General features: G+C 37.2%; 1 protein-coding gene across 1 annotated transcript in view; it reads left to right on the top strand.

Moving 5' to 3' along the window:
- tbc1d32 (TBC1 domain family member 32) overlaps window positions 1–17671 on the top strand; it is a 105884-nt gene that overhangs the window by 57019 nt on the left and 31194 nt on the right. The window contains exons 25-27 of the mRNA XM_015371724.1: window positions 1738–1831; window positions 1963–2085; window positions 10057–10140. Of these exons, the coding sequence (XP_015227210.1) occupies window positions 1738–1831; window positions 1963–2085; window positions 10057–10140 (301 nt within the window). The remainder of the gene's footprint in view (window positions 1–1737; window positions 1832–1962; window positions 2086–10056; window positions 10141–17671) is intronic.

Here is a 17671-nt window from a genome sequence, read left to right as displayed (position 1 = left end):
CTGCTGGAAAGCTGACCACCTATCATAGACAGACAAGGAACTAGGGGATACACCAAGGGAACAGAGCCTCATATTTACATTTCATCTCGGGAGACTCGACTAGATAAAGGCCACAAGACTCAGTGGGGAGCCTAACTTCAGATAGAGACAGATTGTTTGGGTCAGGCTGGTTGTTAAATTATTTCTGCCAGCCGTCAGTGTTTTTGCTGGAGTCTCATCATAGCAAAACCCAATAGAATAGATTTTGTGTTCCACTCCGCCAAGATCCAAGCTTACAACTTTCTCCAAGATTTTACCATTTCACTTCGGAGTCCAGGAACCGCAGCCAACCTGCGATCCTGTGCAAGGATCACATCCAGTTTATGGTTCTGGTCCCTTAACATCTCAGGCTGAGTTTGATAGCTCTGCAGATCCCCTCATACATGCTGGGCAACCTGACAATGGCCAAACCGGCCCCCGTGTCTTCTGAATTTCACAACATGCCAGGTATCCACCAACTCCTAACATTAGAAATCTTGTTATCAAACATCCAAATATGTATCCATCTTCTACGTCCTTCATAGACAGGCACAAAATCTTCCACTTCTGCCACAAAGCCATTGTGTACCCAGAGAAAAAGGTAACGCCTGCACAGGAGGGTTCCCCGTTGCCTGTCTTCGTGTAGAAAAAATGTGATCAATTGCATTGAGAAACCAGCTGACCAGAACTATAAGTCAGTTTGTAGGTTTTGGGAAGCTATGTGAAGAGAGGCTTCAATAAAAGACAAGAAACAGAGCTAAGCAGGGTAGACAGGGAAGGGGAGACGGAGAAAAAACAGCCTCATCCACCGACAGCCTAGTCAGAAAAGTAAAATATATTGCAAAGCAATGCACTTAATTTTCAATCAGCTAATTTTGTCGATATCCTAGTCTTTATAAACGTATTTAAAAATGCATTCTCCCATTGTAATGTTTCTGTATAATAAATGGTCTACAGCTTTTCGAACTTTCTCAACGATTACATCATCTAATGATAGAAAAAAGGAACGGAAAGTTGACTTTCTAAACCTTGGTAACAAAAGGAGCATATCTTAAAGTTACACCGAGTTTACTCATAAACAAAAACTACGTGCTAGAATGAATCATGAATTACTGAACTGCAAAGGAAGAACATGAGAGTATTTCAACAAGTGTTACCACTTTTACCAGATCGCCTTACTGCAAAGTTGAAAACTAGGAAGCTAGCTTACATTGTATAGAAATAATGGCTCTGGATGCTGATATTTAATTGTTCAGTAGCTTTTATTTGTCCCAGTATGGGCAATTTTGTGCAGTAGTAGTACACCTTTCACACACATGTTCACATTTCACAAATCACAGATAAAAATAAAAGAAGCACAAGAGACACATAAATATTTAAAAAGATAAAAGTAAGGTGGATAAAAGAGACAGAAATGTAAAAAAATAATAAAAAGTAAATAAATATTTGCAAATGAGAGCATAGGCCTGAATGGATGCAACATATGGCTATCTGCTTTTCCTGGTAGAGTTTAACAGCTGAAGAGCTGTGTTGCCCCAGCTTTGCATATTGATGGTGCTGCAACAACCTGGAAAATATTTGTGTGATCGGACTGAATAAGGAAATTATGCAAATGATAGAAATCAACCAGGTCTGAAAAAGGTGCCATTAAATAGTTATTATGGTTTATTTTCAAATATTTATGACACTCGAAATATGTGGTTATCCCTTTTGACTCAGGGGGAAGATCCATACTCTTGGCCGATGTTTATAAGCTACCCACCACCCCCCTGCTATATTCTAAACCTTCAAGATTTTCAAAATAACACAAAAGGTAAGAGATATACCAATTTCACCTTCTCTTTTTTATATCTTTTTCCTTGCTGTTTCTTTCATTAAACCATATTTAAGCAGTATTACGTTCTCTTTTTTACTAAGAGGGAATACTGTTTTCCTTTTACATAGAGAGCGAGATTGGTGCATTTCTGGCTTCACCGAAAGAACCAAAGAATGAGGAGAACTGGTTAGAAATCTGCCAAAGACATTTCTGCGAAGACATATCAAAATCCAACACTCTGTCTGGAAAGGGTAAGTTACTACATCTCTTTATTGTCTTCCATCCAGTAGGTACTGAGGTGATACTAAGCGCTAATAGTTTAGTAACTTCACTTACAATAAAGCCAGCATACATCTATACTGAAAACTTTTGTTGCATAACAAACTCAAAAAGAGGACTAGATAGGTCACCTCTTTTTTTCTAATTTATTCAGTACTTTGTAGACTGACCTTTTACTGCTCTGCCTGAGTTTCAGGTTATGCAGCTCTGACAAATTTGACCCGTCTTAGCTTCAGACATCCAACTCTGAATCTCACCAGTTTTGCCTTCTCTGCTGATAACGATTATGTATGAAAATGACAAAAAACTGTTCTATAATTTATATTTCAGTTTATTGGTTCAGCAGCATCAGGCTCCATCAAATTTAAAAATAGCGGTTACCAACTCTAGTTCCTACTGAAACGGTCATGATCTTGAATTTTTTGGTTAAGCTTACTCTGAAGTATTTCTTTGGGTTTCCATTATTTGAAATTAAAATGGTTTTTAATGAGTTTATGATATTTTAACAAAGAATCCAAAACTTTAAGAGGCAGTATGAATCACATAAAGTTCATACAAACGTCATGCATAGAATGGCTGTGATTACAGCAACTTTTTTTTTTTTTACCATTGCATTTATGCATCATCCCTAAATTTGTTCTGGAGGTGAAATATACATGAGCTTCTGTCAGAAATACAAACTGGTTGTCTAAAACCAAAAGCAGCATATTTGGTAAATTTTTCAGAGCAATTGCTATTTGATACCAAGTCTAAATCTATAAAAACTGAAATAACACATAGAAATAAGAAACTTTTTCTCAAATGTTTTTAGAAGATTCCCTCTTGTTTCTTTTCAAAAGTTAAATTCATTCACATCGCTTTAGGTAGGTTGATTATTTGTATCTGCTCTCCTGTCGAATCTGAAAAGATTTTTACATTTGTACCCACAGATAGAAATGAACAGAGAATAGCGACAACAAATAAGCTACTCTACAAGGCCTGAAAATTATTGCCAAGAATGTTCTCAAAGCCAAAATGCGTAGTACAGTCCACAAAGGATTACCTACAACTTTAAAGATCATGTTATTAGTACTATCTCACCACTTGGCTTAGAGTTTGGGTCCATTTCTATTCAGCTTATCTGTACTAACTCTAGTTGGTACTGTGGAAATAAAGCAGAGTAAACATAGAAAATGAGAAGTACCCTAGTTCCTGGAAAAGGTTCCTGGCTTGGAAAAATAGGGTGTGTTCGATTTCAGCGGCTGCATCCTCCAAGGACCTGTGCTACCTGGACTGGGTCCTCGGAGGGCTGTGAAACTAAGAAGGCCAAAAAAGTTATGTTAGCTATGGATTCAAACAGGTCCAACCTTCTCCGGCTTTCACCGCTTGTACTGTCTGTCGCCTAGCAACCATGACAATTACCACAAAGGAGGCAAAGAATGCATGCCGAAATTCTTACCATTGTTCTGTGTGCTAATTACATTTTTGAGGAGCTTCAGCAACAGTAACGTCATTGTGAATTTCAGATTTATAGTCCCCACACTGCAGATATTAGAATATATCCTTAAATGTCTTCCAAACCCATTTACTCAGGGACAGATAAAACCTATCAAAAAACAAAACATTAACCCGCCACATATCTGACCCAATAACCATTAAAAACAACTATTTTCATTAATTTCAGATGGAACTATTCATGCTCTTGTATTGTAATAAAATGCGCTTAGAGTATTCATCACAGTTCGGCGCCATTTACTAGTGATGTTATGAGATGAGCCGAGGCTTCGGGGCGTGTGTTGAGTAATGGAGGGGGCGTTTCCCCGAAGCGCGTGTCGAGACGTGATTCATTTAGAGGAGGGGCCAAAAGTTGATGACGTCCGAGGCCTCGCTACCGTAAGACCACGTGACCGCTTCGGAAAGTGGTTCAGAATGCGCAAGAATTTTGAAAGGCATCTAAACAGCCTCAGTGTTTAGTCAAGATGTGGGAGTTTGGAGGAGAGATGCTCTCAGCTGGATAAAGTTTGGATAGATTCTAATTATAGATTGGTTGGAAAAACAACCAATCTAGTTGCTAATTTGGTTAGAATAAACAATGTAATGATCAAAATTTGAGCAAACCACCAGACAAAGCCCGCGTTACAACGTCAGTGATAAGAAGTATTTTCTCCTGTGTTAGATTATCTACATAGGTGGTGTCATCTGTAAGTCAGGCTCTCACTCTAGAAGTTGTTGGTTCAAGACCTGTCTTTGGCTTTTGAAAATTTCGATTACACTTAATTATTTTGGCTGATGAGACTAATTTGCATTGTTTTGCCCAAGTAAAAATATAGATTGGGTAAATTAGGTCGGTTTAGCCAAAAGTTTGGTTGAACACAACTTCCAACCTGATTAAAACCAAAAAACATGGAAAAAACTATCATGTTTGAATAAAAATTACTAACACCTTTCATTTTGCTCATCATTGCCTAATTTGCACAAACGCTTTCACTGTCTGCTTGAGTTTATTTCACTATAATGGCAGAAAAACGGTGCACCTTAAATTATTGTTCTAAGAAATTTTACACTTAAAAAAATTTACAAAAGATTTTATTATACACACCAACCATTAATAATTTCAAGGGAACTTAAAAGGGGAAAAAAAGAAAAACAGTTGCAAAAAAAACAAAAAAATCACAGATTTTATTACAAACTGTAGTTCTGCACTCCACCAGTAGGTGGTGACATGTTCACATGAAGCCTCATGAACTGTGGGGATCGTTGAAGCAATTTGGCCAAACGGTGCAATGCCTCATGAGGCCTCATCTCACCATCACTACCATTTACCTTTTTCTTCTGAGCACGCAGCAGCCAGTTTGCTTGGGCTCGCAATGAATAATCGGATACCCAAGGCTATGTAGGATACACTGGACCTGTCCTTCTAAACGGACAAAAAGGAGTCTTCCAATACGAACAGGCCTCGGTGCTGCGCTATGGAGTGCTGGGCCAACAAATCTGGCCATAGGAAGCAAATCTGGCCATAGGAAGCAACAGCCACTGGATTTAATCTCAGCAATGGTCTCATTAAAGCAGGGGTGCCCAAGTCCAGTCCTCAAGAGCTACCATCCTGTAACTTTTAGATGCATCTCTTCCCTAACACACATGAATTTAAAAGCTCAATCCCCTCATTAAGCTCAGCAGATGAGTGGTAACGAGCCAATCATTTGATTCAGGTGTGTCAAAAATGGGGCACATCAAATGTGGCAGGGTAGTAGCTCTTGATGACTGGACTTTAGCACCCCTGCTCTAAAGTGTTGCTTCATTTACCTTACAGTTGCTTTTATGTAAATATAAAATCTGCTATTTGTATTTCCTCAGACACATTAATACTATTTGGACAGTTTAAGTCAAAGCACTAAAAATAAACATAAAAATTAAGTTTTATGACATAGTATTGCTTTAACCCTAGACCTGATTTAACATAGTGTAAATGTTGGAGATATTTTTTTCTGAAATGAAATACAGCCATGTTGTTGATTTATGTTTTATTTATGGTTCACTCTACCATAAGGAGGAAAAAAGGTTGTATGATGAAAATAAGAAGGAATTGCTTCTCACACTTTAAAAAAAAACTTTAAGAAAATACAGCGTGAGTCAGCTTCTGTTTCTAATCTTCCTAAGGGGAATGTAAATATTTCAAATGTACAAATAAATCCATACTAATGCACTGAATCACAGCGCCTGTGTTAGTATATATGAACTGCTGATGGCTTTTATTTTAATGCATTTGTGCCACACACTCTCCCCACAAAGATTACAGAAATCCAAAGCCCACATTCACATTTAATAACTCATCACCGCTGTCATTGACTGACGCTTTTTAAATTGCACCTACGCTTATTTTTCTTATATAGGAGTAAATGGTCCTGATTGACGAAAGACAAAAATACATTCAAATGAAGCATTGCAGAAAACCTGATTACGCCTTTCATCAGTACACTTTGGAAATTGCCTACAGAATCATCCACTCTGCTCTCTGGGGCTCATTTGAGTCTTTTCATAGGAAAAAAAAAAAGAGATGAACAGGATTTATTATCTCCTAAGCTTCCCTCAGCTGCAGCAATAATATTCTGTTTGACATGTCAATAACCACACAAAACTTGGTTCTTTCTTTTTAAAAAGCGCTCAATAAAAGGAAATTGTTACATTTAAGGTTTGACTTCCACATCAGCTAAATATCTTAAATAATATACTTTTTAAAAATCCATTTCTTCCTGTTTTTCTTTTCCTGCTGGGAGACAGAAATGTTTCACTATAGCAGCTCTTCATCAAGACTGTTTGAGCTGTTTCATGTTCGCTACCTCTCTCTCTTGTCAGTGTATTGATTCTTTAATTGGTCTCTTGCAACAGCATATCAATAAGATGCATTCAGTCAAGCTCACATTCACTGACTGGCTTCTGCTAGCGGTTGTGATCATCAGCCTCTGTCTTCTAAGCTGACAGATGGGGAAATGATTATCATTATGCTTTTCTGTGTTTACAAAATATCCTGCAATTCATTTATATGTTTATTTAGCAGTGTCAGAATAAAGGCCCACCTGCCACCCTATTTCCAGCCTGCAGATGAAAACAATTATGCAGATATACCTTCCTACTATCCTGATTTGCAACTGATTCATCAATCATGTAACAATTTAGCAAAACATACATGTATGTTATCTTAAAAAAAACCATTTGGTTCCCTACACATGTGGACGAAACATTTGATACCCCTTATTTAATGAAAGAACTCTCAAAATGGCCACAGGTATGACTTAAATCTGACAAAAGTAAAAATGACGATTAGATAAATTCTGTGAAAATAAGCTTTTCAACCATGCTTCAACAGAATGATTTAAAAAAACTTGTGAAACAGAACTGGACAAAGATTATGGTACCATTACTGTAACTTAATATTTTGTTGCACAACATTTACAGGCAATCACAGCCACCAAACGATTCCTGTAACTGTCAGTGAGACTTCTGCTCCTCTCAGCAGCTATTCTAACCTACTCCTCAAGAATAGATGCTGTCAGAGTCACTTATAGGCAATTATATGACGAAATGATGCCTTCAACACTACAGAGGTATTAATTTGGTATGTAATATAGTTGTTTTTTTACCCAAAGAAAAGCACTTGAATCTGCCTCTCCCTGTGTGGATGCCATTTCATGACGTCTTTGTATCACACCACTGCTGAGGCCTGAAAGAAATCAGAGAGCTCTCAAGCCAAAAATACAGATTTTCACAACTAAATGGCTCATTATGCTTGATACACATTTAATGTGGAAAATGTGTGGAAAATGAGCTGCCTGTCACAGCGTCTGTCTGCAACATTTATGCTCTGTGCGGCTTTTCCCCCATTCTGGTCAGCTCCGGGTGTGCGTATTCAGCAAAAGCTGCTAGCTGACATCACCAACTACACGAGGAAGTAGAAAACACAGCTGTTTACAACTTTTCCAAAGCCTCTTTGTCGTCCAAGAGCGACAATCATTTCTTTCCAGGAGTTTTCTGTTGATAGTGGTGATATTTATGAACTAAATCATTAGACGCCTCTAGATGTTTACATTTACAAACCCTTCCAGCAGGTGCTGCTGCTCACTCACCATGTTTTCCATGAGGATCTGTTAACACAGAGGGCCGTTGGAGCCCAACATTAAGTGATTTGGCTGAAGCGACCTTGCAGACATGTATAGCAAAAACCAAGCTGTAGACATTAGCTAAGAAAAGGTTGCTGCCCTGTGCAGGTTAGCTGCTAATAGAGCCAATTGTTCTAACTTTGAGCCAGAATCATCACCCCTCCCTGTTTGGAGAAGGTGGATGTTTTTTTTTACCGTGCGGGCACAGCACAGTTAAGGTAGCTGCTTCCAGGAGGGGGCGCATTTACATGGATATTCTCCAAATGCTCATTTTCACAGGACAGGAAGGGGCTGCTGCTCCGGCGGCAGAATTCATGAGGATTACTCTGAGATGTGTGAATGAATCTATATACGACTTAATGCATTATTTTGATGAAAGCAATATACACTCACCGGCCACTTTATTAGGTACACCTGTCCAACTGCTCGTTAACACTTAATTTCTAAGCAGCCAATCACATGGCGGCAACTCAGTGCATTTAGGCATGTAGACATGGTCAAGACAATCTCCTGCAGTTCAAAGCGAGCATCAGTATGGGGAAGAAAGGTGATTTGAGTGACTTTGAACGTGGCATGATTGTTGGTGCCAGAAGGGCTGGTCTGAGTATTTCAGAAACTGCTGATCTGCTGGGATTTTCACGCACAACCATCTCTAGGGCTTACAGAGAATGGTCCGAAAAAGAAAAAACATCCAGTGAGCGGCAGTTCTGTGGGCGGAAATGCCTTGTTGATGCCAGAGGTCAGAGGAGAATGGCCAGACTGGTTTGAGCTGATAGAAGGGCAACAGTGACTCAAATAACCACCCGTTACAACCAAGGTGGGCAGAAGAGCATCTCTGAACGCACAGTACGTCGAACTTTGAGGCAGATGGGCTACAGCAGCAGAAGACCACACCGGGTGCCACTCCTTTCAGCTAAGAACAGGAAACTGAGGCTACAATTTGCACAAGCTCATCGAAATTGGACAATAGAAGATTGGAACCACAATGTACCCAACTTCTGATGGCTACTTTCAGCAGGATAATGCACCATGTCATAAAGCTGGAATCATCTCAGACTGGTTTCTTGAACATGACAATGAGTTCACTGTACTCAAATGGCCTCCACAGTCACCAGATCTCAATCCAATAGAGCATATTTGGGATGTGGTGGAACGGGAGATTCGCATCATGGATGTGCAGCCGACAAATCTGCAGCAACTGTGTGATGCCATCATGTCAATATGGACCAAACTCCCTGAGGAATGCTTCCAGCACCTTGTTGAATCTATGCCACGAAGAATTGAGGCAGTTCTGAAGGCAAAAGAGGGTCCAACCCGTTACTAGCATGGGCTACCTAATAAAGTGGCCGGTGAGTGTATAACATAGTTAAAAGCTCAAAAGGGCAGATTTTGCATGATGTAAGCCCTGTAAATATAAAATACAAATCATACAACATGGAAAAGTAGTCTTTATTCATTGATTTTAGATGTTCATTTCCTATTTTATTTCCCTGATATAGCAGAGAACTACAGGGAAATTAGCAATTAAAGCAATCTAAATGTGCATTGATACTTCTAGGGAAATGACTGCAAGAAAAAAGCTTCTCACTCTATGCTAGATAGGATGTGGATCCGAGACTGACTTACTAACACTATGGTTAAAGAAGCAAACAATGGCATTTTCCGAAGTAACATAACAATTTTCATGCTTTAGGAAATCTTGACCAAGGTTATTAATTGTGGCAACTGCTGTAAAAAAATTTTTTTTACCTGTATTATGCATCACAGCATCTTTAGACTTATCAACTTTGCTGTTCCTGACTTCTTTCTGTAGGAGGTCACTGTATTTATTTTGGTTTTCATTGTAATCCCCATCAGCATCTTCCTTGTTACATCCTCAGTGACTGTGGGTGGCTTTGTCACGCAGCTCTGTGATATACGACTCCCACAGTGATGTAGACAGGGTTTATTCAGGGACAGTTGGGGGCACTGAAGCCACAAATTGATGTGAGTGGATGCTTGCAAAGCTGACTGAACACATTGCTGAACATGTGTTTTTGCACATGAGCCCTAATTTTCAGCTTCATTTGTCAGCTTCACATATTTCCAAAATGCTTTGCTTGTATTATTTAAATGCCAATAACATATTAAATTCAAAAGTCACCATAGGGCTCATTCATGAAATGGCTGTTAATAATACAGATCAGTGTTATTTTACATTCCTTTAAGGAGTGTATGCAATATAGTCTGAATAATACATCTTCTAATCTAATATACATTATAGCTGCTTTCGCTTGTATTATTATTTATGAATCTGATTTTTCTCTACAGTGCTGGCTGACCTTCTGGAGAAAGTTGTTGCCCATCTATCCAGCTCTGCCTCAAGATGCTTCTTCTCTCCGGCTCAGTACAAAGGTCAGTTAGGAACAAACAATTTCTTCTTTCTGACAATGTTGTCAGATAAAAATCACCAAATGCCACTTCAACGTAGCCAGTAAAATAAGTCTCCACAAAACATGCTCTAGTATGTTAAATGTTGAAAAAGGTACATTAATAATAGAATTATACAAAGGATGTATTAGTACCTTTTATTGGTGTAATATTTTATTGACTCCACACTCTGCATTTGACTTTATCCCATCCCCCTCTTTGTGATCCTCCTTTTACCACAAACTCTGACTCATTAATAATCAGTGTTAACAGAGTGCGCACAATGAGCTGTCATTTTTTTTTATCTAAATTTTTTTGTAGGAGAGCATCCAAAGATCCAAGGTATAACCTATTAGATATTAGAGATATACCGATAAATTTTTTTCAGATCCAATACGATACCTGGGCTGGGAGTATCGGCCGATATCTTATACCGATCTGATTCAGCTGTTGGATGAATTACCCGTATATATTTTGTCTTATGAGTGAAACATTGTTTAAAATGTAACAAAATAACATAGATGTAAATGTACTATATGTGATTTATGAACAAATATGCTATGTAAGGTGTAAAGTGCATTTGGACGGAGCTTATCCCCTGGTTATGTGAACAGGATGAAGAAAACAAGACAGGGTTTTTACTTTCTTGAGTGGTGTTATCTACCACTGATTCATTTAGTTCATTTGTAAATTGTAAATCTCACTAACTATGAAGTAAAAAACCTGATTGTTCCTTCCTGAAAAAAAGTAATCATCACCACTTGCATAGTTGAGTGGAATTGAGGTGCAGTAAACGATGGTGAGGACATAAACTCTTTCAGGATGCCTTCCTGCTGCGCTGCTTCTTCCTACAGCTCAGCCACTCAGTCTTTAACTTCACCTCATTCAGAATCAGGTGGATAAAATCATAAAACTGTCTAATACCACAAAAGTATCTGTAGCATCAGACAATGGATATATGTTAATGTGTTTTAGTTAGGTTTTTTAAAACAGAAATCTCCATGTAAAAATATAACAGTAAAAAGAAAATTCATAAGATTATATTACAGTTCACAGGTTTGAAAAAAAAAATAATATAGAAAATCCATTAATTGTCCCACAATGCGGAAATTCTAGTGTTACAGTGGACCTTTGAAAAGTGTATAAGAATAACATAATAATGAAGAGTTAAAAAATAAACAAATAAAATACTGTACTGTAAAATGGGTTAACAATATAAATACTGTGCACCTGGGGATTAAATGACCAATATACAGCCGTGGAAATTTTTACAGTAATGGATATTTCAAAATAGCAGCAACATCAGAGATGTGCAACATGTTATTTAATTGTCTAAGATGAAAACTGTGCGAAATCAGCATTAATGTAAGAATTTATTAAGGTTGTTGGGAACAGTGGGGGTTATAAAGTCTTACAGCTGCTGGGAGGAAGGATCTGTGATAACGCTCCTTGGTGCATTTAGGGTACAGCAGTCTGTCACTGACGGAGCTCTCCAGTTCTGCAACAGCTTTATGTATGGGGTGGGAAATATTATCCAGCAGGGATGTTAATCAAGTTAGGATCCTCTTGCTTCCCATCTCCTGCACTGAGTGCAGATGGCATCCAATAACAGAGCTATTAAAATTAATATATTGGGTGAAAAAAAAAATAACGTTCCCATAAGGTTAGATTTTCAAGGAATTAAATTTCATTTAGAAGTTTGGACGATTTCATCCTGACAGAACCCGACTTTCCAGCTTATTGATTACATGTAAACTTTTATGATTTTTTTTCTTAAAGGAAAAATATTTGAGAATCGATAGTAACCAGAATCAAAACAAGAAATCTGAACCGGAATTGTTAAAATTCAAATGATGTCCATCGCTATTGAAAGAGGACATCTAGGTTTGAATTGGTCCTGGGAAGCTCAGACTAACTAAACCCCAATGTGGGGTGACTTTGTCAATAGAGACTAACATTTTTTCGGGAATCCCACGCGTCACGGGATTCCCGTGGGATGGGAGTCAGTATTAGTAACGATCACGTGATTGGGACGGTACAGGATTAAACATTAAGAGGAGCAGACAGGAGCGGGAACAAACCAATAGTAACTAAAAAAATCTAGGATCGATGCCAAAAAATAAAATAAAATGGAAAGAAAAAAAAATCCAGTACTGGCGCTGCCATTTTGTCGTTTTTTTCCTTGAAGCCTACACTATAATGCGAGTCAAAAAAACTACACGACCCAAAAACCAACAGTGCTTCCGCTCTGAGTTTTTCACCCGCGCTCAAAAACAACAATGGAGGGACCAACAGTTACTACAGTTAGAAACAGGAACTTAACTGACCCTTCATAGAAATTCAGATTCAATGTATTGGCAGAAATCTTATTGATGACAACAAGAAGTGGAGTGGTGCAGGAGCGGGAGTCATTCTGAATGGGAGTGGGAGTAATTTCACCAGGAGTGGGACGGGACAGGATTTAGATTTCTACTCTGGCCCGGGATCGGGACGGGACACAATTTTTTTCTGTGGGAGTGGGACGGGACAGGAGTGAAAATCCACTCCCGTGTCAGTCTCTTTTTGTCAATCAAGCTAATAAGACAGAGCGTTAGCTTATGTTGTCCTGGAGGCTTTCTGCTTCACTTTTGCAGTAACTGCAGCTTAGCTTTACCTTTTTTATGTTGCTCCACACAATAGGATTAAAGCATTAGCTTAGCAAATAGCAATGCTCAGGATTCATCTTTTTTTCTTTTCTCTCTGCCTTTATAAGAGAAGTTCCTCCTAGCTTAAATAGAGGGTTGCTTTTTTCTTGCTTAACTTGACAATGAACCACAGGTGGTTTCTCTCTTCATCAATGAAACACACCAAAGTTTGTGGTTTTAATGAAAAAAATTATGGAAATATGAGAGTTTTACAAGTACTTTTGCAAAATCACTGTATATTGTAACTGGATTTGTAATGTAAATTCCCTTTGGTTTACATGATACAAGGAATGCAGCTTTAAAAGATGGATGAGACTAGGAATTATGATAGTGCCTCTTTCTGTAACTGGAACGCCTTGACATCTTCTTCTGTGCTATCAGAATATTGGTGAGATTTCCCCCTGGATTTACAGACATGGGAGAAAAAACAAAAAAAAAAACATTCACACTTTCTGAGCAACTTCCTACCTCAGGTCAAAATATGTTATGCTTCACAAATCTAACAAGCAAACTGTGTCAGCAGGTTGGCTTGTTTCGTAGCCAGGGGGCTAAACAAGCTTATCAGACTGATGGTAGTCAGAAGGATACAAAGCTAATTAGTGAATACCCAGAAATGTTGGGAGCTATAATTTTTCCTAAAGGTAAAGCACTAATTGCCTACTTATTTGTCCTAATGAACCTTTATTTTACAAAATTAAAAAAAGAAAAAACATGCTGCAGTATTCTGTTAGCTTTGCATCCTGTTGGCTTTGAATTTGTCATTTTCCTGGTGCAACTTTATGTGCAAGGCCTTTATAATCAAAGCCCTATTCAATAACATCAGCCTAATGGTTTTAAGCAGCATAAACATTTATAGTGTTTTAGGTTTGAACTAGTTGAGAAGTTCATAAAATGTTAAAATATCATTGGTTCGAAGATAATTAGAAGTCCAAGCTTTATGGCCTTTTGTTTGATGGTCTTTGCTTGTTTTTTGATATTAATAATATACTTTTCTAATTTTTACTGAACATTTGTGTGAAGAAAATGTGTCTAAAAGGTGCAGTACCCTGGCCATGGAGGACTTTACCTGAAGGTCCCTGACCTATAAAAAGGACTTGTTTTTGCTAAGCTAAACATTTTCCCAAACTAAATATAGCTCAGTTTTTCTTTCTCTTTTTTGTCGTATTCGGCTCAAATTTTAAAGTATGATTTAAAAACAGATTCGGAAGAAAAAAAAGAACAGATTTAGGTAGAGAAATATGAAAACAGACACATTTTTGTTTTGGTTTTACCCTTGGAAATCTGTAGTAGATTGGCACTAAATAGGCTGCTACGTTATGTCGCTGGCAACCCCCTGGTATCTAATCCACAAAGAAAGACCATTATTTTTGATCAGATCTTTGCTTCAGTTTTTTCTAAGTTAGTTTTTCTGACCACAACATTAGTTTGAGATGGAAGGGAAAGGCAAAGACTGCAGGAAAAGGCTTCTGTGGATGTGACCTGTAAAACAACTGGAAAGTGTCCTTGGAGCTGTTGAGGCAGAATAAGCCACTTCAAGGGTTAGATTGGCTGGGGAAGACGGAGCTTTATCTGTACAGACAATCATTTATCAGAAAATCACTTCATTTCTGGGACACTGCTATATAACCTTTGAAAAAGTTGCACATGCATATATTCAAGGTGTACGTGACTTTCAAATTCACTCCATTTCTGTCAGGCTGGAATAGTTCGAACATGGTTAATTTGTACCAGTCTGGTCCCGTGTTAGAACTACATCTGATTATAAAGAGACAAAGCTGAAACTATTTCTTTCACATGCTGCAGAGATGTAAGGCAGACAAACATGTGTTGCAATCAGTGTGAGGACTGATTGTGTTTGGATTAGCAAACAGTATGTTGAAAAACCTACCAAATACTATATCCAAGGAAAATATTTTATATATCTTTATTAAATAATTGTATATTTCAATGCAATATGAAATGCCAATGGACTGCAATATTGTAAAATATTGTATTTATTGTGTCAGAAAATCACATTTTGTATATTGATATTTTGGCAGTTTGATGGAGTTGAAGTGCCCCTAATGCCCTCATAAGTGCTAGATCTTTAGTGACTGATGGTTCAAAACATTCGCAAGTAGCTGAAAAATTTGTTAACCATGATTAATATCTCAACCATCATCTCAAACACTGCAATAGATTTTTTTCCTGATAACATTCCACCCTACATATATATTAAATGCTTTGCACCTTCAAAATTGTAGCTTTTTAGCAACTTTTGAAAACATTACCGAGATATTTTAACCCATTTCTATTAAAACGTCTTTTTCGTGTTGGGGTGTATACAAGCAAACCGTGTCTGTTCTTGAAATCTTTCTCTGTGAACCTACATTCACCTCCTTGCCTCACTGTTGACCTTGCGTGGGTTTTCTGGGAATGTCCAGTGTTTTTGTAGACAGTTCTGTTTTATTGTCACAGCAGCACCTCTGCACCCAGCAATAAATCGTTTCCTTATTGGTACTGGTTTCACTTGTGTGGACAGGACACATGTTTACAATTTATATATTTCGATTTTTTCTTTAATTATTGTTTTTGTCTTATCTCAACATCACACTTAAAATGTTATGTTTTGAATGGTTTCAGGTCACTTTACCTCATTGTCAGTTGGTAGTTCTGTCTCTGATCTCATTCTTTTTTTTTTTACCAAAGCATTTGATTTATTAACCATGTATTTCATCATTACACTGCATGTAGTTTAGTTGGAGACCCAGAGGTCACAGCCACGCAAACAAACACTCATCGCTTGAGGAAATTTAGAATTATCTATTAACTTAGGAGAAATTTAGAATTACCAATTAACCTAACCGTCATGTATAAGGCTGTTTAGGGAACCCGAAGTATCTGGTGTAAAAGCACCTATGCACAAAGAGAACAGTCAGAGAGACTACAAGGCAACAGTGGCTAGTTATAAAGATGAAAGCGTGTAACAATTATTATTGAACAATACGAAGCGCAAAATGTGACTCCTGTTCAAATAAAAAAAACTATAATCAAATTTAAATGGTTGATTTCATTTATTGGAATAGCATGAAAGCAATTCATCTTCACTATGAACTATGAGGAGATTTTATAACAAAACATCCAGAAGTTGACGCTTCTTTTTAAACTCAAGTGATGGTTCTGCACTACAGTGGATATGTACATATTCTTAGTAACTTTACATACCTCAATAAGAAGGTGTATTTTTAGATTAGATTTAGATTAGATTCAACTTTATTGTCGTTACACATGTACAGGTACAAGGCAACAAAATGCAGGTTAGGTCTAACCAGAACTGCAATAGCAGCAAGCGCAGGATAAATAATGGCTCCATAAATACAGGACATGGGTATTTCTACTGAATGAGTATAGAGATGAACACTATTATAAATAATGAATATAATATATAGATCACTCGTGTTATGAACTAAATTTACAGCTGGATATGTACCGAATATAATATACAGATGGATATTACTATTAAAAAAGAGGTTTTTACAGTTATGTACAATAGCATAATATACAGATGGGTTTTACTATAAAATGAATAAATAGAGTTTGGCTTAAAACACTGATTACACATTTTTAAATGTATTTTACATTGTTAAAACACAACAAAACTTGGAAATGCCACTTGAGCAGTCCTGGATAGAAAACATTCACAGACAAAATAAAGTTTTAATCTTTTATATAATGCATATTGTTTGTTAGTTTTACAGTTTTTGGTTTAAATATGAAATTTTTAGGGGGTTGCTCTTTTAGCAAATTTCATGTTTAGGGATCAGTATATGATCATGATTATACAGTTATTCAATCACTTGATTAGTTGAAAGTTGTTTTATAAATCTATTAATGTGATTGTTTCTGCCGTTGTATGCAGCAACCAGAACTGGAGAAGTTAAAATGAGGAAGTAGGAAAATGACTGGCTTTTGTTTTAAAAATAACTTTCAATATGTTTCAAAACAGAAGAATTTTAAAAGAATTTGGTTAGATGTCATGCAATGTCAGGCATAATGTCAAGTATTCTTGTTAAAAATCCAGTATAAATAATGAATACCAGGGGCTGAAGGATATAGAATGTCTTCTGTCTGCTTTGGTTTATGTATATTTCAATAGACTTTTTTCATCACTCCTTAGACAGAAACATTTTTCTTCAGTGCATTAACTCTCTTATTCATGCTCTCTTTCAAACTGCCAGAACAAAGCTCTGTCCCCTTCAAGCCTGGATTAGAAGTCTTAATTCTAAGTGTTTGCTTTGTTTTAGCTTTTCTCTAAATTCCCTCACAGTCCATCAGGACGTTTTATTCTTTTTTTTCCTCTCTCTTCCGTGTCTATTTTTCTCTCAGATTGATTTAGATCTCATCAAACAGAGATGTCAGGGGAACAGCTTTCAGATGTTATCCAACATCTAAAGGTTAAGGGCTAAGTGAAAGTTCTCAATGATTTTTTTTTGGTTGGCCTTTTTTTTTTTAATAAGTCAAGATAATTTCTCTGCTGAAACTGAAAAATAACATACTTCTACCAGCAGTCTGCCACTTCTCCTTACATCTCTTAAAATATCTTACAAAAATGTTCCCACTTATATTTGGAAGAGTGATAGGCACCAGCATCAATCACGACCCCAGCAGGGATAAGCGTAACGAAAAATGGATGAATGGATTTGAAAGGTTTTAATAATCTTAACCAGTGGGTGTCAAACATTGTTGCACTGGGTGTGTTCTAAGAAAAAAGGTACAAAACAAATTAGTTTAAGTTCTCAGTGGGAGAAAACACAATAAGGAGGAGGTGAGAAACGACTTTAGTTAAAAAAGAA

Source organism: Cyprinodon variegatus, unplaced genomic scaffold (assembly GCF_000732505.1).
Source record: "Cyprinodon variegatus isolate N-32 unplaced genomic scaffold, C_variegatus-1.0 Scaffold64, whole genome shotgun sequence".
Taxonomy (NCBI): domain Eukaryota; kingdom Metazoa; phylum Chordata; class Actinopteri; order Cyprinodontiformes; family Cyprinodontidae; genus Cyprinodon; species Cyprinodon variegatus.
The sequence above is the reverse complement of the archived record's forward strand: the minus strand, read 5'-3'. Positions and strand labels throughout refer to the sequence as shown.